We start from the raw sequence: 24,552 nt of genomic DNA, 5'->3' as shown, positions 1-24,552 counted from the left end.
ACAAATGTCTGCATTTCTGTGCTCCTAATTTCTTACCATGAGCCCACCCTTTCGAGCCTGAGCACGGAGCACTTCTCCTGCCACAGAGTCTGAGCAGACTGTTCCTCATGCCAAGGTTGTAAGTGTTAATCTTGCTGCAGACTGGGGTGATAATTCATTGCTGTCACAGCAACACATGCTGAAAGTTGCTTCTTGCCAGATTTGTTGGCTATATGCTACACTAGAGAAAATTATTTCAAGAGTCTTATTGCATAGCCAGATGCTGCAGAACTCATGCAATCAACCTCCCCTCCCCCCTTTTTATGGCTGCTCTGACTTCAGGGAGGAAAAACTATTATGTGCTGAAACACATTCCTGTGTAACACTAGTAAAGACGTGGATGAACTTCTGATTGTGGCTAATTTTTCTCGTTTTTTATGTAGGGAAGTTCTGGTTTGTGTTCAGGATAAAAAGGAAGGAAAGCTTTTAAGGTGGGATGAGGGGTATTTAAAAAAGGAAATTAACAGTCTCTGCCATAGTTGGGTGCTGTGGAAATTTTGTGTTTTCTCTAAGAGGTAGTGACTGGGTTGGCTCAATTCTGAAGAACTGGAGCCTCTGCCATCTGTGTCCTTAGAATCTTTCAAAAGCAGGAGAACTTTTGTGAACTCTGGATATCATCATATCTCAGCACTGGCCTAAAGATGGTGTTTGGTTTAGTTATATCTGAGATGTAGAGCCCTGAAGAGGAAAATAAGTGGATTTTTGGTACAGAATCTGAGTCCCCTGTAACAACTTAACATTTGCTCTTATATATGTGCTGTAGAAAAATGCAAGTTATGTAGGTTTTTTTTTCCCAAGGTATCCATTACATTTTGAGCATAGTGGTGTCTGATTACCAGGGAGGTGAGATTTACTGACTGTTTAGTCAGACAGAAATACATTTTCCCAATGTATTTCCAGCATAAATCTCATCCTATCCAGTGGCTGGGCATTGTGTCACCAATAATTTTATCCTCTCTTTGTGTTTTAAGAGAAGGTGCCATAGAAGTTACATTATTTTGAATATGTTCCCATAGGACAAAATCCAGGTAAAAATGCAGTGTTGGAGAGTTTATTATTACCCACACATTGTGTGTCATGCAGAGCTCCCCTGCTTTTCATTTCTTTTGCCTCAGCTCTTTGCACTTCCAGATCGCAGGAAACACTGCCCTGAAAATCACAGCTAGGAAGGGCTTGTTTTAGACCTGAGCAAATCACCTCTGTGCTGGCCAGGGACAGCTTTTCAGCAATTTCAGGTACTCTAAGAAGGCCTGAGGCCTCAGTGCTCTCAAATGCTTTTTTAATCCTGCTGTAAAGCACAAGGCCATGTATTTGTCCCCAGAACACCACCCATGTTTATAACTGTGGAGACAAAGCAAGAGATCAGGACTATAAATCTGTACTGGCTCTCATGGAATATTTTTGCTCTAATCTATGTGAGATTACTGGTGATTTGCAATTGTAATACTCTCCTGAAGAATCCCTTGGTTTTACTTCAAGCTCTTAACTGGTTTTTCAAGTGCAATATGCCAAGGAAGTTCTGGCTTTTGTTCAGATAAAAGACTTTATAATTCACTTTCTCCCTCATTCCTGTGTTTCCTGCTGCTGTGGTTTGTGTTTGTATCAGCCTCTCATTTTCCCATGTGCAGGGGCTTTAGGAGCCCAGACAGTTCCTGTTGCTGGGGTGGCCTGCACAGCTTTGGGAGCTGAAGGGAGAAAGGCTGAGTTCCCTGCTCTGTTTCTGGCCTCCACTGCCACATCCAAATGATGGATTGAGGCTCAATCTGTGCATTATAGATGTTGGATTTATTCCTGGTACTGTTTCCGTGAATGCAGGAATAGGAATTTGTTTAGAACAAATTGACAGATGAGTTCTCTGTTCATACCAACATTCAGATTGCACTCTGGTTATTTTTAATAGCAAATACAATGTCTTTTTTTTTTTTTTTTCTTTTTCTTTTTAGCAATGCCAAGCACACACAAATGTCTGCTGCTATGTTAACTTTGGTGAGGGATTTGGAGCTTTGATGAGCTCTACTGTATATAGTTAATGTTTTCCCTAAGTGTTGGGAAGTCTGTCTGAGTTTTGGAAGCTGGGACAGGCTAGATCCATGGAAGAATGGGTAAAAATGTGTCTCATATGCCAAAGAAGATTTGTTAGTATGTTCAGGGCAATAAATTATTTAAAGTTTCTGAAAACTGTTAAGGTTTGTGTGATAGGGGAAGAAGGAAAGCAAATGATAAATACACAACTTCTCTCTTTCCCAGTGAGACTGCTGTTTGAGATCTTCAGGTCCAGCTGTTCCCTCCCAAATTCAGTTGCTCAGCTGGGAGACAAGAAGTGTTAAGTTGATCTGTTTGCTTGAACTGATTTATTTCAGACCTCAGTCATTTACAGCTTTGGGGCAGAGCTTGTGGAGTCCTACCTTGTGATGATGTTTCCCTGTTGGAATGCAATGTGGTAATTGCTGAGATTGCATCAGATGGATTCCCTGCTGAAGGGGAAGCTGTGGATTCCAGCAGCCCATCCACCTTCCTTTGGGGAGAGAACTGAAATTGAGAAGGGAAGGCAGGACCCACAGAGCCCTTGCTGCTGTCTGAGCATTGGTTATTGGGCTTCTCTGGAATTCAGTCTCCTGCTTGATTGAAATAATTACCTTCTGACACAGCCAAGCTTTGTTTCTGTATGGGTAGGTAAGTACATGGAAAATAATGGGAGATGGAAGCCTGTACAACATCTCATACAAACTGAGGGAATGTGGAAGAGTTGGAGGCAAAGCCTCTTTGTTTTGGGTGGGGGATGATGAGGGAAGAGTGTTTTTAATATATTGGTTGTTTAGGAAACCCCTGAATAGTGAGCAGTGAGGATATGGCAGGGAATTCACTACTTGAGTGTGGTAGAACAGCCCAGAGCTCTGTTCAGGTGTGATGATCCCTCCAGACCTTAAGGGAGAAATGGGATTTGAGGCTGATTCTGTCAGGGTGGTGTTTGGTGGCACAGCTGGTTCTGCCCATCCCAGCAATGTGTTCTGTACACAATTGTTAACACGAGGCCTTGGCACAGGAACTGTTGGCCAAGTTTGATTTCCCTGAAGGACATTGGAAAGGCAGCAGAAATTGCAGAGTAGATTCAGCTCACAGAGAAGTTATGGCTCTTTCCTGTGGATGCACCTTCTTGATTTTTGTCCTTTTTTAATGCATATGTCGAAATTCAAATTTAAAACCACATAACAAAGGAAACTTTTTCTGTCAATCTGAAACACAAAACCCTTTCACTTAGTGCTGTAGTAGCATGGAAGATTCCTTGATTGTACCAATACTCCTTATTCTTGGAGAGTCTTGAAGTAACATATTGGCTGATGGGAAGCCAGTAGGAAATGAGAACTCTTTTCTACAATTGGAAAACCAAATGAGTATATCCTTAAGTCCCTCAAAAGCACTGCTCATGCTATCTAATATCTGTTAATCATTTCTTAGGAGAAATTATGGAAATATTAGTCAATGCACTAATTCTCTACAGTGTTTCTAATTACTCCATTGATTATTTTGAAGCGTAGATTTGTGTAAAGGAACACTGGGGTATATTTGAACAAATACAGAGCAATAAAACTGTAATTGTAATTCATGTACATTCAACAAACAAAGCATTAATTTTATTAGTTTTTCCAGCAGTCTGTGTGTTTGAAGTGTGTGGCTGGTTCTTTCTTAAGTCTGTGGCTCATTAAACTTTCTGTACTGTATTGTCTCATCTGTCAGGCAATCTCACATTGATTTGGTGTTTTATATGTACATATTGTACAAGTAATTAATTTTAAAAAGTAAAAAAAATGTGTGCAAAGGTTGGTTTGGTAGTTGTTTGTAGTAAAGTTTTACCATTCTCCATGGTATTGTCTTAATCATAAAAGAAAAAAAAATGTTCCTCAGGTTGTTCCAGTCAGTCTGCATTCAATGAGTGAGTTCTGGTCCACTGAGCAGTCACTGCTCTGTTATATCAGAGTTAATAACACTGTGACTTCATCTATTGTTTCACTAAAAATGCCAATACTTATTGTAAGTGGTTATGAAATTTCTTTCTTTCAATCCCAGTGTCTCACAACAGGCTCCTATTAAACTTCATCCTGTATTATGAGAGACCAGAATAAGATGAGAAAATGTGTTTTGGTGTTTAGAATCCTGTAAGAGCGCTTTCTTATTTCATTTTTGTGATGTTGTCGTTGGGTGGAGCTCAGTGCTTGAGTTTTTTTTATTCCTGTATAAATGCATTTCCAGATGTTGACTTTTGAAAGTCTCAGTTTGAATTTTGAGGTTTTAATCCTTCATTTCAATGCACAGAACCATTGTAGTGGATTTTTTTTTGAAGTTTAATTAGGGGTTTTTGATGTGTGTATATATGTTAAAAACCCACACACATACAGTCACTGGTAATTTGCTTAACCTTGGGCAGGAAAAGTGGAGAGTGGTAACAGGAGATGCCTCAAGGTGTGTGGTATCCAGTGTAGTACAGAATCTGTTCTTTCTCTGCCTTTTTAAGCCTCAGGTTCACTAATTTAACAATCAATTAAAGAGGCTTCAAGGTCTGCTGTGTTTTGTCAGAGCAGCAGAGCCAGACCATATGGATGATGTTTTCTCCCTTTATCCTTTTTTGTAATTTCTTTGGGTGTGTTTGGCTGTTGGTGTTTGTTGTCTTACTCTGATTAAAAGATGAATTTAGTTTGTGATAGGAGTTAAAGAGCAATTTGTTTCACCAATGTGTGTTCCAATTTTCATTAGTCTTTTTTCTAGTTGGGAGTCTTCAGATAGATGATTCTTTTTTCCAGAGAAGTTATTTAAATCACATGATTATGATATTTATGCAACTGAAGTTTTCTGTGTTCTGCTTTGCACAAAAGTTCACGTGTACTAAGTACCCTCACACTCTCCTGATAAAATAAGCTCTAAATTACATCTGAGTAATTCTTCTGAAGCTGTCTGCAGCTTTTGCCCTTTTGCTAAATGCAACACTACTTATCTTAATTAATAGTGTTAATGGACGTGGTGTGGGCTCAGTATTTGCTGTTTCCAGGTAGAATCTCAGTTTTGTCTTTTTGTGCCTGACAAATGTGACAGAGCTGTAGCTCTGAGTGTGGTGTGTGAATGAATCAGGGCCACGTGCACCAGGAGGTGCTGGCAATCACCTGGAATGCAAAAGCAACTTCTCTTCTTTCAGGCATCTTCTGCAGGCACTGGTACTCCTGAAATGCCTCGTGCTCCTCATTTGTCAGGTGCATGTGTTCCACTGATGGCTTATGGTTTCTTCCTCTGTTTTTCTCTTCTTAAAGGTCTCTGAGCTCTTACAGAATCTGCTCCTGTCCAAGGATGCAATGTGAACTACTGAATATCCATGGCATTAATAAATAGATCAAAGCCTCTACAAAAACCCCACGTATTTTCCCATTATACAGACAATTCTTGTGTTAAGGTATCATTTTTAATTGAAATTGCAATGTGTCCCTGGTACTTGGTATTTGCTGAATGTTAAGAGTATATAAATTGTGTTCTGAAACCATCTTTGTCGGAAATAAGGATTCAAATTCTGTTTTCTTCCTTCTAAGTAAAATGGTTACACTTTTTAATACATTGTGTGTGTGTGTATGTACATAAATTGTATTTTCATTTGAGAAGGAAGATTAGTTCTTTCAAAAATGCAGAATTTCCCAAGAGCCAGTGAAAGAAAAAGGAGCTGAATGGGCTGAAACTGTTTTGATCTAGGAAGCTGTCACATTGAGTGGAGTTCTATTTTCCCTATTTCTTCACAGTATTCCTGACATGTCGACCATGTGGATTTTTTCTCCTTGTTGCATTTTAGTGTTGTCAGTTGACTTGTGTCTAGCACAACTGCAGCGATGAATTTGCTGTGCAAACACTTGTTCAAAGGGTCATGTGGAATATTAATAGATCTGATATTTTCTCCATGAGTTTTACCTGGGAATGGTGAACTGGAAAGTCCTAATGCAGATTTTGGGTTAAACATGTGTAGGTATCTCCCCCCATCAGTTACCACTGCCATCACTTGATTGTCAGGAAATCCTGCTCTGATTAAGTCTTTTGGCATGTTAATTTCAATTACTTCATTACTGAGGAAGAAGTGCCAGGGAATGGGTTTGCAGGACTGATGAAAACCACTTGAACGTGCCTGTAAAGTTTCTGAAAAATCTCCCCTCTCTTAAAGAATCTTTTAATTTCATCCTTAATTTCTGTGTGATTAATGAAAGAATAACTGGATTAATTCATTAACTTTGACAGGCAAATTGTCTTTTACATCAGAGTACTGTTCTAGCTCTCTGGCAGTGGACAAAATTAAATCTCTAGGAGGAACCTTAATGTCTTCACAAAAAAAAAAAAGGTGGAAAATGTTATGTATTATGTAGCATGTTACTTTTTCTTGCTTACACACAGGGCACAGACATAAGGGCTTGCAGAGCACCTGGAAGGTGAGAGGTTGTGTTTGAATTCTCCACTGACCTGGCTCCTCTAAGGGCAGGAGTTAAACCCATTCCTGTTCCTATTTAAAATCAGGTCTTTGTCACTAAGCTTTATCGGCATTTTTGGTTTGCATGTAGGTTCAAGATATTCTTTGACATCTTGAAACATTTTGCTTTGCTGTCTTGTAACTTGAGTTGTTGTATTCTGGTTTAAAGAGCATTTTGTGGGGATGTGAGGCAATGGCACATTATGAGTTCTGAAGTACTGTCAGAAAGATGCACTGTGGCATCGTGTCTGAAGTGTTCTGTCTTGCTGGTTCCTGTTCTGCAGAACTGAGCAGTTTCAGGAGCTGGAATAGTTTTAGGATATTTTTACAGTTCAGATTTTCAATTATTTAGGTTTAAAGCTGTGCCCCTTTGGAAATATCACCAACAACTGCTCGGAACTGGCTACCAGAGATAGTTCTTGGAACTGCCCACTTGCTCTGTAAGATGAGTCTTTTGTGGGGTTCAGCATTAAGGAGTTGTTCTGCTTTCTGGTTTGTTTGGGTGGGGGGGTTGTGGTTTTTTGGTTTTTTAGTTTTTTTTTTTTTTTTACTTTTCACACACTGTTGAAGACGCAGGATTTGATGTATTTGGTAGTATAAAGGCAGATGGATTTTTTATCTCCCCAGGACTGGGTAGCATTTCAACTGAAATATCATCTTCCTTTTTCATCTTTTATATTTTAATAGAAGCTTTAGAATTTCATGTAAACTAATCAATTCAGAAAGAAACTGGTGTTTACACAGACAAGTTATATAATGCCCACATTATATTTTCATGCTTTACATCCAGGAAGGAAGGCTTGCTTTAGTTCCTGCACTTCTAAATTTTATTTTGACCCTTTCTGCTGCAGCCTTTCCAACCCCTTCTTTTGGGAAGCTGAGGGTAGGTGAGACAAGCTTCTCTCTATAATATGGCAAGTCAAAAAGTGGAGGTGTCTTGGCTTTGGTTTATTCCATCCTCTAAAGAGACAGGAAAATAGGGAGAAAGATCTGTAGTTGATATTATGAAATAGACTTTGACTGTAATTAACAGCCTGGGAGTTTTTCTGCTTGCTTTTCTTATCCTGGTGTTGCAAAAGCTTTTGCTGTCCTGCTGGGATTTCTTTTTGGAATGCAGAGGTGTGCTCTAGCTAAAACATGTGCTTTGCCTAATAAGCTTTCCTGGCCACTGAGCCCAGCTGGCTGCTGCAGTCTGCATTTGTTTTGTCTTAACTAATTTTTATAGCCATGCTTTAAATGAAACTAACACTTTTTACATTAAATGACAAACCAAGCACAATGTCTAGAAATGAAACCCAACACTATAATCTACTCATTTTTGCTTTCAATGGGTAGCATTATATAACCAAGCAGCCTACTAAAAAGGAAGATGTGGAAATAATGCCGGTGGGATGTGAATGGGGCTAAGCTGAAGGGATCAGCATTTGTTGGAGGGAATGTCTGTGTTGAGTTAAGGGTTTAGCACTTCCTCTGATAAGAACAGAAGATGAGTGAAGACAGTGGGGCCTGGCTGGTCAGCACAAAATGTTCTTGTCAAATCTTGGTATCTTTTGCTGGAGGTGATGATGAATGTCATCAACATGTAGCACTTTGCTGGAGTCTCCCGATGGGTTAACTTCCAGGGTTGCTGCAGTCTTGCAGCTACCTTGAGTTGATAAAAAGTGTTCAAACACTCTGAAATTCAGCCAAATCTTTCCAATTTGATCCAAATTATGAATGAACAGAAGAAATGTTAGAAAATAAAACATGAAATAGAAAATCTGTTTCAAAATACTCATGAATCATTGTTTACAAGTCTACAGCAGTGACACTGGAATTGTTGTGCAAGTTCTCCATGAATTTGTGGAAAATAATGTTTTTGTTCTGACTTTGTGCTGAATGTGAACATTTTTCATATAGTACTCGTCAAATATACAAAGCTCTGGCCAATTCCTGCTTGGCTGTTAGTTTCAGTGGAGCTTTTTTTAATATGATGGAGCAGCTGCTTGGAAATTAAATTAGAAACAAAAAACAAACCCATAACAACAATAATAAAACCACTACCAACGAAATACCTCTGTAACCCTGTTTGTATATTTCTTCTCACAGATATAAGGGCAGATTTTTTTCTTTTAGTGAATTCACATAGCTCAGAGCTGCTATGAGCAGAAACTTCTCCCATAGCTGTGAGGGTGTCATCTGACCTGCACACAAATGTTCTTCTGGTCCTTGTGGGCAGCTGTGTGAGTGGGGTCAGGCTGAAGGTTTCAATCTTTTTGTTGGTTCTTTTTGCTGCTTTTTGAAGAATTGAATTGCAGTGAAGCTCTAGACCTCTTTTTTATTTTTTCCTTTACACAAATGTCAGTGGACAGATTTAGGGCCTGGATGTCAACTCCATTCACTTACAGGTTTGCCTCATGTTTATTAAACTGTGACTGGTCAGAATCATGGTAAGTTTTTTGGAGTCAAAATTACTTAGGATGACACCTCAGAAAGACACAGATAATTGCATTTGCACTATTTAAAAAGAGTAGACTTTTTCATGTGACTTTAAAAAAAAACAAACAAACACTTTTTTATTTAGTAGCACTCCTTTTAGTAATTTACAGAAGAGACTATGCAAAATATCAGGATGAATTTCTGTGTGCTCCAATTAAAAAATATCAATTCAGAAATTTGTCAGTTTAGGCTGCCTGAACTAAGCAATGACCCTAATATATAACTAATCTATGAATGGCCTCCAGGCAGCTGTGAGAAGAAAATATATAGATTTTTACTTAATACTTGTGATTGGTACATTAAGAAAACAAACAAACAAAGTGTTGTTGAGTGTTTGAATATTGCTAGGAAAAAAAACCAGAGATCTCTTTAGATGTAGTCAATAAACTGCAGTGAGGAAAGAATGCAGAACTTGCTTCTATGATGTTGTCATCCTACATCCTACAGCTCTTCCTATAGCTGAAACCTTGTTAAAACACACAATAACCAAGTGGTGTCTTTAATAATCCTGATAGCAGTGGGGCACATTGGATGACATTTTTGTTGTGATTCCAAAGTTCTCTGTGTGGGAAGCGCCCCTTCCCTGAGCCCTCCTTAACCACAGCAGGTAGAATTCCCTGTGCCCTGATCCTGAGGCACTCATAGTTTATCAGCACCTTCCTCCCAGTTCATTCCTATGGGAGGAGGGTAAAATGCACATATTTTGCAAAACAAAAATGTTCTAAATACATCACCAAGTGTTAGAACATCGTTGGCTGTGCACTCTGTGGAAAAAGACAGAAGCTCTTTGCTCAGAATCTATCGCCCACCTTCCTAAATACTTTGTGATTAATGTTTATTATATTATTGTGGGACTGCAGCAATTTGCAAACTCTTTCAATGGATGAAGGAGTAAATCACTGTCATGAGAATGCTTCTTTCCCAGCTGTTTTTCTGAAGATGCTTTCATTCATCTTACCAGTTTTAATAGGAAAAATCTAAGCTCCTTTTCTCTTCCAGAACATATTTTATGCTTATTTTGCTTTAATAATGCTTTAATAATGTTTTTCTATGCTGACCTGCCTGTCTGTAGAGTTCAGAATATCCAAATATCCATCTAAATCTTGCCCTCTAAAGGGTGAATTGCAATTCTGACTACCTCTGTCTTATCTCCATAACTTTAGGCTTGCAAATTAGCATAAATGTTTTGTAGTGAATGAAAGACATCTTATTTAGCTCTAGTAGCATGAATTATTAATTTGTTTTGTATAGAGGTGTGAGGAAACAGTAAACTTTAGCTCACTGGATATCAAACATGTTCTGTGCAAGCACATTGAGAATTTGCTTTCATTCTCTGGCTGTTCCTCAGCTTGGGGTATTCCTGGACATAAATACTCAGGTGCTGACTTCTTAAAATCATGAGTGGAACGAGACAAGCAGAATTTCTAATTTCATATATGTGTCATATATAAGAACTCAAATAAGTTTTGACAATAGATGTGCCCTCTTCAGTGTGGCCTTGGGGTTTTTAAAATCATAGAATGACTTGGATTGGAAGGGACCTTAAGATCAACCAGTCACTAACAGGTGCCCTCTGTCATTCTACTGCTGCTCATTTTCTACCGTTTGTCTTTCTTTGCCATATTTGTCCCACTAGTAAGTCACACCATGGAGAATCTGTGTTGTAGCATCATCCCATCCATCTTTCTTACAAGCAGAATTGCTCTGACTTTGATCTGAGCTAATTAAGTGTCTGTATTTTTATGGCTATCACAGAGTAGTTAAAGAAAAGATAGCTGGAATATATGTGCTTTTCCAAATGAGCCTGTAGGAGTTGTTAGGGCTTTGATCCTAAAGTTTCATTTTTCTTGCCTTTCTGAAAGGATGCTATCTAGAATATTTCCATCCAAATACTGTGGCAAACTTCCCAAGAGCATTCCTGTTTTCATAGGAAGAATCCCATTTCTTAGTTTTACACAGGGCAAACAGGAATCTCTGCAGCCTGGGCAGGGTTGAATGAGACTCTGCATAGCATCAGGCAGGTTTGGCTGTTTAGGTTATTCCTTGAGCCCACAGAAGAGATCAATATGTTACCTAATAGGACATTTAAAAACATTTCCAGGATTTGCTGACGTGGGGGAATGCTGAGGGAGAGGAATAGATTCTGCACTGATCTGAGCACACACTGCTGCGGTCTTGGCAGGGCCCTTGTTCTCGTGTGGAATTTGCTGCTGCAGTGGTGCATTGCAGGAAATAGATAAAAATCAACACAGAGAATGTATCCATGCTATGGATGTACCCAGGGAAGGAGCAGAGCATTTGAACCTTAAGCAGCTTATGTGTTTTCACAAGGCAAATAGACTTCCCACTGTTAAAAGAATCTTACTATAGAAGGACACGTGTTTTAATTTGAATAAGGTCCATTATTTAAATGGTTTAAAAACACAATAGGCTCTTAACTGCATCTTTTATAAAGGACTTGAGAAATCATTTAGGTTTGTAAATGCTGGTGGAGGAGATGAGCACCTACCAAAGGAGAAGCAAATAAGCAATTTCAGCATAGTCATTTGAATTCCAGAGAATTGCTTTGTTCTTGTTGAAATACAACTTTTTACTACTGTGGCTATGTACAGGAAAAGCAGAATTACATTTTTAGAGCATCCTCCTATTTTTCCCTCTAGCTCATGCTGTCTTTTAAATTGCACAACTCTTTTCCTCCCAAGTTTCATTTCAGCCTTGTACCTGTTGCAGAATTTTGTACCAAAGGAAAATTGGAAAAAGTTTAAAAAACTGCAGGGTTTCAATAACTATCTCCTGAAATGACATACATCCTCCAGAATAAGGAGAGCTGGAGAAAAATCTGTATGTAGAATTAATGATACCTACTCAGTTCTGTGTTTTGCCCCCAGACATCATTATTAATTTCATCTGGGTTATGTAGTTGTAGATTGGCTTGCAGGGTTCTCTTGATGAGAGCCCTTGAACCAAAGTCATGTTTTTGTAACTTGGATAGACCTTGGCTATGGCATGGTTCTCATTTAACAACGTCTTCATTTCAGAGTAAATTCAAAATAAATGTTGTATTTCTTTTGAGTATTGTCCATGCATGTAACCCCTATCAGATAAAAGGGAAAAAGTTTCCTCAAGTTGCTTTCTAGCATGTTGAGTTTCCTTTTTCTCTTCCACAGTTTATTCAGTTACAGACAGAAGTAGGACTCACTGGAATCAGCAGCAAGCTGCTCACATGGTCATAATGGTATATTTTTATTTACACTCCATCTGAGAACTGTGATGTTATTTAACAGCTTAGGCCATTTCATCTTTAATTATAAATTGTGATATTGTTGTCTTCAAACTTCAAGCAGATGGTCAGAGCCAAGTGTCCTGTTCAGTCTGGGAGAGCTGTGCAGACATCTCCTCTCTGCCTTTTTTTTTTGGTTCTGCTGCTGTCTAAACAAACATTTAAAATAACCCAGTTTATGAAGTTACCTGTGATATTCTGAGCACTTGCCAAACTCAAAAATTCTGTAACTAGTGCACAGTTTTGCTTGTACAAATATAACCTTTATGGGTACCCCTGACCTCAGTGGGTCTGAAAATAAAATTTACAATATTGATGGCATGTTCTCTTAAAGGCAAATTTGACATTTCCAATCTTTCTAATTAAGACTTGGTTGCAGGAAGTGAGTGAACAATACTTAAGTTGATTTTGAAATTATTTAGAGCTGATGTGTCAGAGCAGTGTACTGACTCAGAGTAACTGAATCATCCTATCAGCATGTGGAGGAGTGATTTATATGCCATATCATGCAGAACTGTAGAATCAATTCCTTCTTTTTGTCTCTTCAACTCTAAGAACACGGCTTTGAAGTTTAAATTATTTAAATATCTGAAGTGTCCCAGCCCCTGCACTGGTGTTTGATGGATTTGTGACAGACTGGTGTCAGGAGCACAGCACGGGGAGTCTGGGAGTAAATACAGACTAAGGAGTGACAGAATTGTTGTGAGGCAGATTTGACCCATTTTTGTTACTCTTGAGGTACTCAGGAGCAATAAATGCTCTTGGCTGTGCTTTCCCACTGGCTCTGTCCCCCACAGGGCAGAAGAAACTCCACTGTTGGAACAGCCATAGGGCCTCCATCTTCAGCAGTGGTTGGTTTCAGGGCCTTTTGTGATTATCTGTCCCTTTTTCCTTTCAGAAAATAGGCCAAGGGAAGCACACTGTTCATCACTCAGTGTGAGCTGCTGGGGCTGCTTTAGGTCTGGGAGAGAATTGGTTGCAAGATGAATGAATAAGAATAAAAATAAAACCCTGTGTCCAGGCTGTGATCTAAACATAGCAAGGGGAATAGAATAGGCAAAAATTCCCAGAGAGGATTGGCTGTTCCTAAAATGTGAATATTAAGGCCTGGAACACTGAATATGTGAGAAAATGTTTAACTTTTGCTTCAGTGTCTTGATCTGTGGCCCAGTGAAGGCATTTGCACTTAATATTAAAAATTTTCAGTCTAAGGTCTCTGACTTTGCTAGTTTGGGTTTGTTTTTTCTTCTTTCCCCTGGTCTGCTATTAAGGCAATGAACACTGCAAACCTTAACTCAGTCTCTTCACTTTTGTTCATGTGTCTGTAAGGGATTAAGGATTCAAGAAAGCAAAGTTTTATTGCAGGAACTGTCACAGATTCCTAAGGCTCTACACAAGTGTTGCTTTCACCTTCTTTCAAGTGCTCTGAAGCACAACCTTGTAAGGAATAGTTTGGCAGAGCTGAGGTAACACTTCTGGAGCACAAACACTGCTCCTGGGGAACAAAGCAGGTTTTGGTGGCAAACTTGGGCATGGAGGCAGAATTTCCCACATATAACTATATTCTCTGGGTAGACATATGCAGACCTGCCCAACAAACACCTTAATCTGTGCAGACTGAGAATAAAGTTGTCTCTGAAGAAGGTTTGGGCTGGAAAATGAAGCATCCCCACCAGAAACTTGCAGTAATGATTATAACATGTTAGAAAATTATATACTTCCTATTTCTTCTGATGTGTCTAAACATTATATCTGTTTTACACAAAAGACTGACTTTAAAAGATGGGAAAACAAAGTAGATTTGGTTTGGGAAGCTTTTACTTTCCTAATGCTACAAATCTGTACCTGATCAAACATTGCAGGGATCCATAACTCGTGTTTGCTTTAAGACTGCCTTAAGAATCTGCTTCTTTGAGTTACTTGTGAACACCTACAGGGTAGCAACACCTTCCTTATGATCTTTTAACCTCCCAAGCCTCCCACTGTCTTGTTAGTGTTACCTCAACCATCTTTTCCCCTGTACCTTTGTGGTGGAGATGTTTTGCAGACTGTGAAAGGTAGGAGGTCTTTGGCTTACAAGCTTGTAGCTAAAAACCTCTCTGTTCTCCAAGTGCTTTGATATATTTAGTGTGAGCATAAGAGGCAAGACTCCTAAGTACCACAGTGAAAAACTTCTAAAAAGATGTTTTCCTCTTATCATATACAGTTAAATAAAAATTGTACTTCTAAAGCTATTTCTGAAACAGTTGCAAATGTGGAAGGAGAGTTTGTAATAGCTCAGGTCACTGGATGCCTCTTGCTTTGCCTGCACTATTGGCTTTGTAGGGATGGTTTATATCAATTTCCATTGCCATTGGCTGGTTTGAGGAGCCAGTATTACAGAGGTTGAAACAGGTTTGTGGGTCTTTAGAACTACTGATGCTCCTGCCCTCCTGTGTGACCTCCTTGCTTTAGGTGGAGCCTGAGCTGGCCCAGGACAGCAGAGCAGGAGCAAGGACAGAACATCAGTGGATGTGTTAATTTTCTCCACTGCTATTCTGATGGTTTGATGGTAAACTAGTAATAAGCTGTTCTGATAATTTGGCAAGATTTGGAGTGTCAGCTCTCTAGGTTTTGTCCTAGTGATGCCTGCTGCTTTCTTTTTAAACTCATTTTGTATCATGACTGTTCACAGCGTTGAGAGCAGTTGTTGAACTCTTGCCTTGCCTTAGGGGTGATCCCAGCCAGTTCCCCTGTGTGTGTCAGGCTCTGATGTTTGCCCCCTCTTCTGCTGGGCTGAACCTCCTCTCTAGAGGGTCCAAAACCATTGCTGGGGCTGGGCCTGTGGGTTAGCCCAGCCCTGGTACCAATACAGGAATTGAGGGAATTCCTCAATTGAGATGCTGTCAGAACTGTCAGTAACACTCTGTATGTGCACACACCATTTATATTGTGCAGGACCATTCTTTTCTATCGTTTAAAAAGTGATTATACTCTTCCAGAAGGAAAACATTCACAGCCTCCTCTGGTTTCTATGTGTGGTTTGTTGGAATATCAGAGCAAAAACAAAGGGAACAGACAGAGGTTTAGTGTGGATTGAAGGAAGACTGGTTGGGGACATGAAGATAAGGGATTGTGTATGATGAGGTGAAAGATGGAGAGATGAGGGTGAGGATAATACAGGAAGGAAGCAGGAAGAGAGCAGAATAACAGTGGGAGAGAGTGTGAAGGAAGGGGAAAGCTCTTGGATAAGGAAGGGATGTTCCTGTATCTTGGGGGAGGAGAAGTGACAGGTTGATTCTGTAGCTGAAATCCTGGTTGAGTTCCCTAAAGTATCCAGCCATAAGCAAGACCTAACTTGCCTTTTTAAAAAGTTGAATGCTGTTTTAAAACAAGCTGGTGACTGTATGGATCCAACTGCTTCTCATTACTCATTTGCAGTATTCTGTTTCATCTTAAGACTGTAGCCTCAAGAGATGTGAGCAGGGTGGGAGTATTATGAAACAAAGTAATTTGATTATTTGGGGTGGGGTAGGAGAGTGGCAGCTTTGTTTTAACTTAGCAAATTGTTTAAAAGCACAGACAGATGACAAGGAGACAGCTAATCTGGTTAAGAATAGCCACTATGGTTTTTGATATTGATTTCTTTCCTCACTCTCTCTTTTAACCTTGTTTTCTTACAACTTCTGAAAAGCCACCTTGAGCTAAACTGAACAAACAGAGGATATGGATAAAACAGCTTCCTTCCAAAAGGTCATTGAACTGCTCTTTCAACTTTCACTAAATTCCTTATACATTCTTCAATTTAGTTTAATTTCCATTGCAATAAAAACTCTTTACAGTACGAATTTTCTGCCTTTTAGCCTAAAATGACCAGCTTTTACATGCTTGTTATGTCATGTGTTTACAATACATTTAATGCTAAAAGATTTATTTTTAGCTGGCTCAGTAAAATAGCTGCTTGCTGGAGTTGTTGTCATAGCAGCAATCTTAACAGATAGGCTGATCCCATTTAGCTTCTGCAGCCAACGAGCGGCCGTTAGGCAACAGTTTGACAGTTCTGCAGCATTTTTCTAAAGATGGAAATTTTGCTGGTGGTGGTGAATTTTTTTTGGCCCAACTTTAAAATATTTCTTTCTGTAGGTGTGTGGAGTTCGATTCAACATTTTCCCCTAACAACTTATGATAACTTTGAATACACAACATGTGAGATTCAGAATTTAAGTCTTAATTTGTAAGAGCTTGAAAATAAATTACATGGTGCAACATATTGCAAGCTGCTTTGATTTTTTTTTAAAAAAGCCAAAAGTATTCTGAGAGAAAAATGCCAGACTAGAGAACAAGATTTTGCATCATTTATTCAGCAGTAATTTTAAGTTGTGGCAGACTGGGCAAATATTACTGAAGAATTTTGTGGGTTGTTTTTGATAAAATGCACTGCCTGGGTTAGATAATATCTTAGGATTTTAGTAATCCCAATTCTTTTTTCTTTTTTTTTTAGTATGAAGAGAAATGGGTCCTTCTATATTGTCAAGCAAAGAAATAGTATTTTCAGATTAGGCTGTAAAATCAGACATAGCTCTAAATATTCTTTGTAGCTCTAAGCTGTTACAGAAGTTCAGTTGCCCTCAGACATAGGTCTGAATGCAGTTCTGAGATGAAAAGTGAATTTACTGCAAGGAATTTCTCCTGTCTCTGTGAGTTCCAGTCAGATGGTATTGAACCTAAATTGCTTTCAATGTGGTTGAGCAAAAGACTTACTCTGAAAACTCTCTTAAGTCTCTTTTTAAACAGAGTAATTAAAAAAATATTGAAGTACTTTAGTTTAATGCCAAGAGATGAGTTTGGATGCTGTTGGCTTAGAGTGCTTCAAATGTGATTAGGAGTCAAAAAGTCTATTTAACCTTCCAGTGACTTTTTTTAGTCCTTAAGACTCACTTGTTAAAATATATTGCTATCATAGACTGTCATATCAGGGGTGTGTGCTTATAAATTTCCAATGAACCAGGGTAACTTTCCTCAGACCTGCCCGTTCTGGGCAGTTTTGGGGAAACTTTCATTGCTCCTGGTCCAAAGCCAGGCTCAGAATGGCAAAGGCAGCTTCTGTAACTCTGGCTGGTATGGGTTTGATACTGTGCCACTGTTCTTTGGACTAATGTAGAAAAATCTAATGAGGGAATCTGGCAGAATCTCTCAGCAGAGCAATGAAATATCAAATACCCACACACATTTTAATGTCCAAGTTGTATTACAGCTTTTGAGAGCATCAAGGAGGTTGGTGTTGTGAAAAAGGAGAGTTCTTGCTGTGATCCCACCACCCCAACTGCTGCCTCTTCACCCCTCAACCTCCCTGCTGGGCAGCTCCTTTGCTTGGGTTCTGGTGTTCATCTGAATAAATCTCTTGGACAAATGGAGGAGTTTCCTGTGTTCTGTCCAGCTGCTGGTTTTGCACATGAGGACAGAACAGTTTCCCTGTTATGCTGGTTTTGCACATGAGGACAGAACAGTTTCCCTGTTATGCTGGTTTTGCACATGAGGACAGAACAGTTCCCCTCCTGTTGTGCAGCAGTGCACAGTGAAAGGGAAGGGTGGCCATGAGTGCTGTGCCTGGGCTGGGGGATGCTTCTGGCTCTCACAACCTGTGTCTGTTTTGCTGTTTCAGGCAAAGTCGTGCATTTGTCATATGTGTGGTGCCCACCTGAACAGACTCCACTCTTGCCTCTACTGTGTCTTCTTTGGCTGTTTTACAAAGAAACATATTCACGAGCACGCGAAGACAAAGCGACACAATTTAGGTGAGTTCTCCTCCCAGTGGTGTTCATCATCCTCTCTGTTATCCCTCTCCATTCCAGGCCAGCAAAGTGATATTTTCTTGTAGTTACCTCAGTAGGGAGAGAGATAATTTTATATTTGGGTTAGTTTAGTGGTATTATTCTAAACTTGGTGCTTAAACTTCCATTGCATCACTGTTAAGTTTATCTTTGCAGTTAAAAATTTCCTTAGTAGCTTGGTATTTATGAATTAATGTCATATTTAAAAATGTGAGGAGGCAGAGTTTGGGTTTTTTTTTTCCTAAGTGTTAAAAATGGTGGGTTTGATGCCTGGAACTAGAACATTTATTTCAGTAAACTTTTTTTTCAGGAGGTCATGTTCACTTCTTTTATTGCTGAGGAAAACACCCATCATTTCTATCACAAAGAAGGCTAATCAAGTAGCAGAATAATCACAATTATTTAAACTGCTGAAGTTTGGAGGCAGGGGGAGTTTCTTCATTTTTCTGTGTTGGCTTCTTGTTTCTGTTGGGGTCAGTAACCTAAGTAGTAACAAAACAGTTTAATTCATGTGGATTACCTTTCCCTCAACAGTCTCATAAAATGCTGATTTGAAGGCCAACAAGTTCTGTTCTGTCAGCTTTGGTGCTATTTCATGTTCAAAGCCAATAAAGCCTTTTTTTTTTGTTTCAAATTACCTATTGCTTATAGTTCAGAACATTATTGAGTTATAATGCAAAATCCTGATCCATATTAAAATTCTGTTTTAAAATGGATGAATATAATTTTTCTCCAAATTAAAATACATTCTTAGTGGGGTTATGTAAGAAACAGGGAAAAAAAGGCATTATTTCATGGCATAAATTTCCTCTTGACCAGTGTAGCCACCATTCCTAATTTAATTTATCCTAAAGTGCTTATGGAACAAACTGTCTTTATTTTCCATGAAGACAGAGAAGCTCCAGAAGGCCAACAGAGCTGTGTACTCCTGTGCTTAAGAAATGGGTGTGTAAGTTTACTATTTATGGAAAAGATTATTTAAACCAGCAGATCGTTATAGTTTCTTCCTCCATATGTGTCAAGAAAGAAAAAGATGAGGCTCAGTAGTGGTAGAGTTTAAGTTTGTAAATGTCTTGAAAAACAGAATACTGGAAAATAGTACTGAAAATTCCATCATGGTGTGGCTGAGAGCTCTGGGACTGCTCAGCTCACAGGAGAGGCTCAGGGGAACCTCATGAATGGGTACAAATACCTGAAAGAGGGGTTAAAAAAGTGTCCTGGGCTCTTTCCAGTGGTGTCCAGGAGGCAGAGAAGACAAAGTGAAATACAGGAAATTGTGTCTGATTACCCAAACTGGAACAAGCTGCCCTGAGAGGTGTGGAGGGTCTGTCCCCAGATATATTCAGAATTTCTCTGGACAAGGGCCTGGCAGCCTGGATGTGCTGGGTGGCCCTGCTGGAGCAGGGGCTGCACAAGGGGACCTCAGAGGTCCCTACCAACCTCAGCCATTCTTTGAAAACTGAAAATACCAACCCAACCCCATGTGACATCTTCTAATTGCTTTTTGCAGAGTGGGATCTCAAAGAGCTTTTAAAGTCAATTCATTAGCTGAATTTTTTTTGGAATCTCTACCAATGTGGAAGTGCAAATTATTTGAGGTAAACGTGAAGAATTTCTGGTAAAAGGGGTGTGTGGGTGTATATATATATATATATATAAAACAACCTTTTATGCTAGTACAAGTTTATGGCCACATTTAAGGTTTAAAAAATACTGTGCTAAATTGAGACTGCCAGCAGTATTTACCTGTTTATCTGTGGACACTTTGTAAACACTGTAATATTTTTACCACTAAACTCACCATATTTATGGAGAACCTTTTAGAAAAGCTTTATAACTGCACACATTCTCAGCTGCTGTTTATGTATTTGGGAAGCTTGAATTCAAGTTATTTTTTCTGCAAGACAGAATTTGGTGTTGTCTGCTGTAGTGAATTAGCTTGTGTTTCCTTAAAGGAAAACCAAAACTGGATTGTGGAGGAGGGAGATTCTTAAAAATGCTCTTGCTTAGGGACTGTTGTGGTTATTGTCCTGGTATTTGACAATTAAGGCTGTGTCAGAAAAGGTATGTCCCAAAAGGAATAGCCTTTAGATAAAAAGGGCAAGAGTTAATTAAACCAAAATGCAAAATACTTTTCTGAATAATCCCAAAAAGGATTCTTCTGCAGCTAAATATAAATTACTTGGTGCACAAATACACATAATGTGAAGATTGTGCAAGTGACTGCTTGATTTCTAGTTTTGGAGATTCCTTTCTCTCAATTTTTTAATGTATATTTTGATGTTTAATTTCCAGCTGCATGTAAAAGGAGCTTTGAAAATATTTTTGTAATTTTACTAGTGCTTTTGGTTGCTTTTCCTGCTGCAGTGTTAGTTGGGAAAATAACATCTGATAGGCAAAAACAAGTTAAGTGCTTTGAAATTTCAAAACGAAGAGGAATTATTTTAAAGCACTTGGTGACTTTTTGCTGAGCCAACATCAGTCTCCATGGAGACAGGCAGGAGCTGCACACTTTATCACAGTTGTAAGAAATACCATGGATTTCAGCTGTAACAGCTGTCTGAGCATGGCAGGGATGTGTTTGCAGCTCTGCTGTCTTCCAGGAGGCTCCAGCATCAGATTCCAGAGTGGTTTTAAACACATCCCTTGCTATCTCTGCCTGCCTGAGCCATCTGAATTAGGCACTGACTTTACAGTGATTCCTGTCCTCTTGAATCTGCCTCCTGTTCAATGTATATTAATAATGCTGGACTTCATTTAATGTATTCTGTGAGTTGTGGAAGTGGGTGATGGGTAGGTGAGGGAAGATCCAGCTGAGGAGCTGCTTTTTTTCATCCCTGCATTGCTCAGTCCCCATCAGACAGCCTCCAGGACAGTCTGATACTCCCACTGGGCTCTGTGTGTCTTTTGTCAGAAGTTGTGAAATGCTGAGAGCAAAGTCCTTACTGAGCTCCTCTGGGATTTTTCCTGTTTTTGATCCTGTCAGATGTTTCCTTTTCCCCACCCGAACAATTTTTACCTTTTCTTATTGAAACTCTTGTATGATTCTCATTATCTTCATCATACTTCACTTTGCCAGTTCTAATGTGTCCATTTCTGGCGCCAGCCCTTTGGATTAAGACAGTTTGCTGTGTTAATGACTTGCATTCTTAGTTAATACTTCCATGACTTCTATTTTGTGCTTCTTAACCTGCTGTTCAACACAGAGCTGATATTGTTACTTGAGATTTAAATTCAGGGACTCCAAAACTTCTTTTCTGATTGGTGTTACTTGTCTGTCTCTTTAGTGGGTGGAGTTTCACTCTTGGTGCTATTGCCTATTTGCTAAAGAACTTGAAATCCTTCTGCATTTACTTTGATTATACTAAACGAATGTGTGCCATCAACATATTCTGTCAGCTTCCTAAATAATCCTTCCAAATCAGGTTCAGCACCTGGGGAATCTGCTGGTGGATTCTATCCTTGTAAAAATTGATGGTCTCTTCCTTATCTTTTCTACAGCTGCTCAGTGAAGGAAAATACACAATAACTTAGTCCCAGAGTAGCAGAAGCAGGAAGATGTCTGTGAACAGTAGCTCTAAAAGAGAAGAGAGGTTGGTACTATGAAGTTCATCTCAAAACTGCAGCAGTGATTAATTAATCAGTTTCCTGACTGGGACTGAAAATTCCTGGGCAGACACCAAATGAAGTTTTAGTATTCTTTCTGAGTGAATATTTTCTGTTGTTTTTTAATACACACACACTCATAGCTGCAGAAAACCCACTGCTAGAGGGTTTACAATCCATGTATTTCTGAATGGGGTCAAGGAGCTGGAATTAATATTCCACTCATAACAACATAAAATGCTTTGACACACTGTGGTTCCTGTAAATTAACAGTTAAAAGCACATTTTCAATCTAGATTCCATAGGGACACCAGGACATTTTTTCTTCATCTTATCTTTCCTGGCTTGGATTCATGTGGAGTTGTAGGATGATATTCTAAACCATCACAGAGTGTACAGCACAGGGGCTGCCCATTTGGCTCCTGGTGTTAAGTGGTTTGCAGGATAATATTGGGTGCTTGCCATGTTTGGATTGCAGGCAAAATGAATTTAAACATTAAAATTCTAGATCCATATGGGGCCAATAGGCATCTTGAAGACTTCAGAGCCACAAAAACACTTCTCACCTGTTGACTCCTGTTTTAAAAAAAGAAGAAAAAGCAGTACTAATGGAATAGTTCTACCTTGAGTATTAGGAGAAGATACTGAATGTGAGAGGGAAGGATAATGCTTGACTGACTGTAGTTTTTAATGTGGATTAAAAAATTTTGGCAACAGAAGGAAGCTTGGGGTTTGTTTTGTTTGGCTTTTTTTTTTTTTTTTTTTCCCTGACAGTAAATACCTGGAGTTCTCAATGGCTGGATGATAATTTAGCAGGAGTAGTCCCTTTTCCACCTCTTTTCTTCCCTTCTTACCAGCTCAGGAATTCTGAGCTGTGGTGCAGGTTCCAGGTGCCAGGAAATCAGGAGGAAGGCAATCATATGCCTGCTTTGTGCTGATAGATCACAGACAAGATCCAGTGGAGAACTGGCTGAAGTTTAACAAATCACTTCTTGGGAACCTGAGCCAATTACCTGGAATGGGTTTAATGATTAACACTCAAGGTGAGAAATCAGGGAGCATGAATTAGCTTTGGATATTGGCTTAAAATGGTCTGAAAGAATTGCAAATTTGGCTTCTTTTGTTACAGAAGTTGAAGGAAATGCAGGTTTCTTGCATAGAACACAGACAATGTTGATTTGAGGTTGATAATATGCCAAGACTGAGTCACAGAAATTCACAATGGAATTAATTTCAGTGCAGGTAAAAACTGACCTCAATTCTGAGTTGCTGCTGGATTTTTTTTCTTTTCTACTTGAGTGCACCCAGTGATCCAAGGGAGATGATACCACAACATGATTCACAAATATCTTCTGTCTGCTGAATGGTATCAAATATTATGGTAAAGTATCCCATTCCCAGCTGAGCAAAGTCAGTTCTTTTCACCTGGATCGTTCAAAATCTGAACATCCAAGGTCTTTTACCTGGAGGAGATATGCACACTCTGGATGTGGCACACTTCCCTGCTTTTGTTGTATTCCCATCCTCTCTGGTCTCTAACATTTTCACAAGGACATCAGTTGATATAGCTGGAAAAATAAAGCCCTTGGGCTTAACTAAACCACTTTACTTGGCTCCCAGCTGCAGTTTGAAGACTTTTTGCTGCCAGATTTAAACTTTCACTCCAGAGCTGTTGTTTTTTAAAACTTAGTGTTCCTTGCACCATAGATGAAGTTGTTGTCGTTCCTGCATGATCATCTGTGCTGCCTCCTTCTTTCTCCAGGCTGATAGTGTTATTTTTGATACTGTTATTTTTAAATGAAAAATAAAATATATTTGCATTCCTCTCTTGGGTTGCAGCTGCTTATAATTTTGTATGTAAAGGAGTGCAAGGAGATCGGACTTTAAGGAAGGCAAGCTTGTCAGGACAGAAGGTATAAAAAAGCAGAGAAAAATGTTACATTCCAAGAGGTCTTTTCATTCTTAAATTGCTCTGCCTGTGATCACCAAGTAGGTATTTTGAATTCCTAAACCAGGAATCTAGATTGATCAAATTTAATAAAATGACATTATGATTCTTTTAAATTGCTTTTGGTTCTTCCTTGTGAAAAAAGGTAGATTTCTGCTTGCTGTATATTTTATTTTCCAAGGGTAATAAATTCTGTTTGTGTATTAAGCTAAAACTGAAGTTCACTGATTTTATCCCCCTGTACCTTCCTGAGAGAAGGGTTGGAGTAGTTTTAGGAAAAGCAGACCCTGGAAGTTGGGAGTAGCAGCCATTCCACAGGAGCTCCCTAAAAGAGAAGTTCATTGTGAGGAATGTGGGGCATCCTGCAGGCTTGGCAGTGGGTTAATCCCAAACACCTGGGCATTATTCCTAGGTTGGTAGTTTTCAAACTTTTTATGAATTTGAGGCCTTTTTGTTAGTTTTGTGATCTAAAATATCAACACAAATACCAGTGCTGAAGTTTGCTACATGTGCATTCTCATGCTTTACTGTCATGTTTTGTAAGGAATTTTCTGGCCAGGTGTTTCAGTTTGGGATAGAGCTTCATGGCACTTCAGTTTAAAACAAAAAGGATTTAGCCTAACAATGAGGTGGAATTAGTTTCAGTCCCCCCAGTCCTTTGAGGGAGAAAGTTTTGTGTGGACTTTGTCCTTTGGGTGTGGTAACTTCAGTCAGTGCTAAGGAATTGCTTGCTTGGGTAGAGTTTCTGCCTGTAAAACAGCCCCTTCAGTGGTTCCTCTGTTCTTCTTCACCTCAAGACAACCAGCATAAGAAAGTTTAAGTGTATTTCAAGGAAAAAAATTCAAATTACATTAACCTGAAGCAATTAATTCCCAAACTTTACTAGTGGGCTCTTTTCCTGAGC

General features: G+C 39.1%; 1 protein-coding gene across 2 annotated transcripts in view; it reads left to right on the top strand.

Annotated features, from left to right (window-relative positions):
* USP22 (ubiquitin specific peptidase 22) overlaps positions 1-24,552 on the top strand; it is an 89,186-nt gene that overhangs the window by 13,998 nt on the left and 50,636 nt on the right. For both annotated transcript variants that reach the window (XM_059484531.1, XM_059484529.1), the window contains exon 2: positions 17,926-18,058. In XM_059484531.1, the coding sequence (XP_059340514.1) occupies positions 17,926-18,058 (133 nt within the window). The remainder of the gene's footprint in view (positions 1-17,925; positions 18,059-24,552) is intronic.

Source organism: Ammospiza nelsoni, chromosome 17, assembly GCF_027579445.1.
Source record: "Ammospiza nelsoni isolate bAmmNel1 chromosome 17, bAmmNel1.pri, whole genome shotgun sequence".
Lineage (NCBI taxonomy): Eukaryota > Metazoa > Chordata > Aves > Passeriformes > Passerellidae > Ammospiza > Ammospiza nelsoni.
This window is presented reverse-complemented; position numbering and strand designations above follow the sequence as displayed.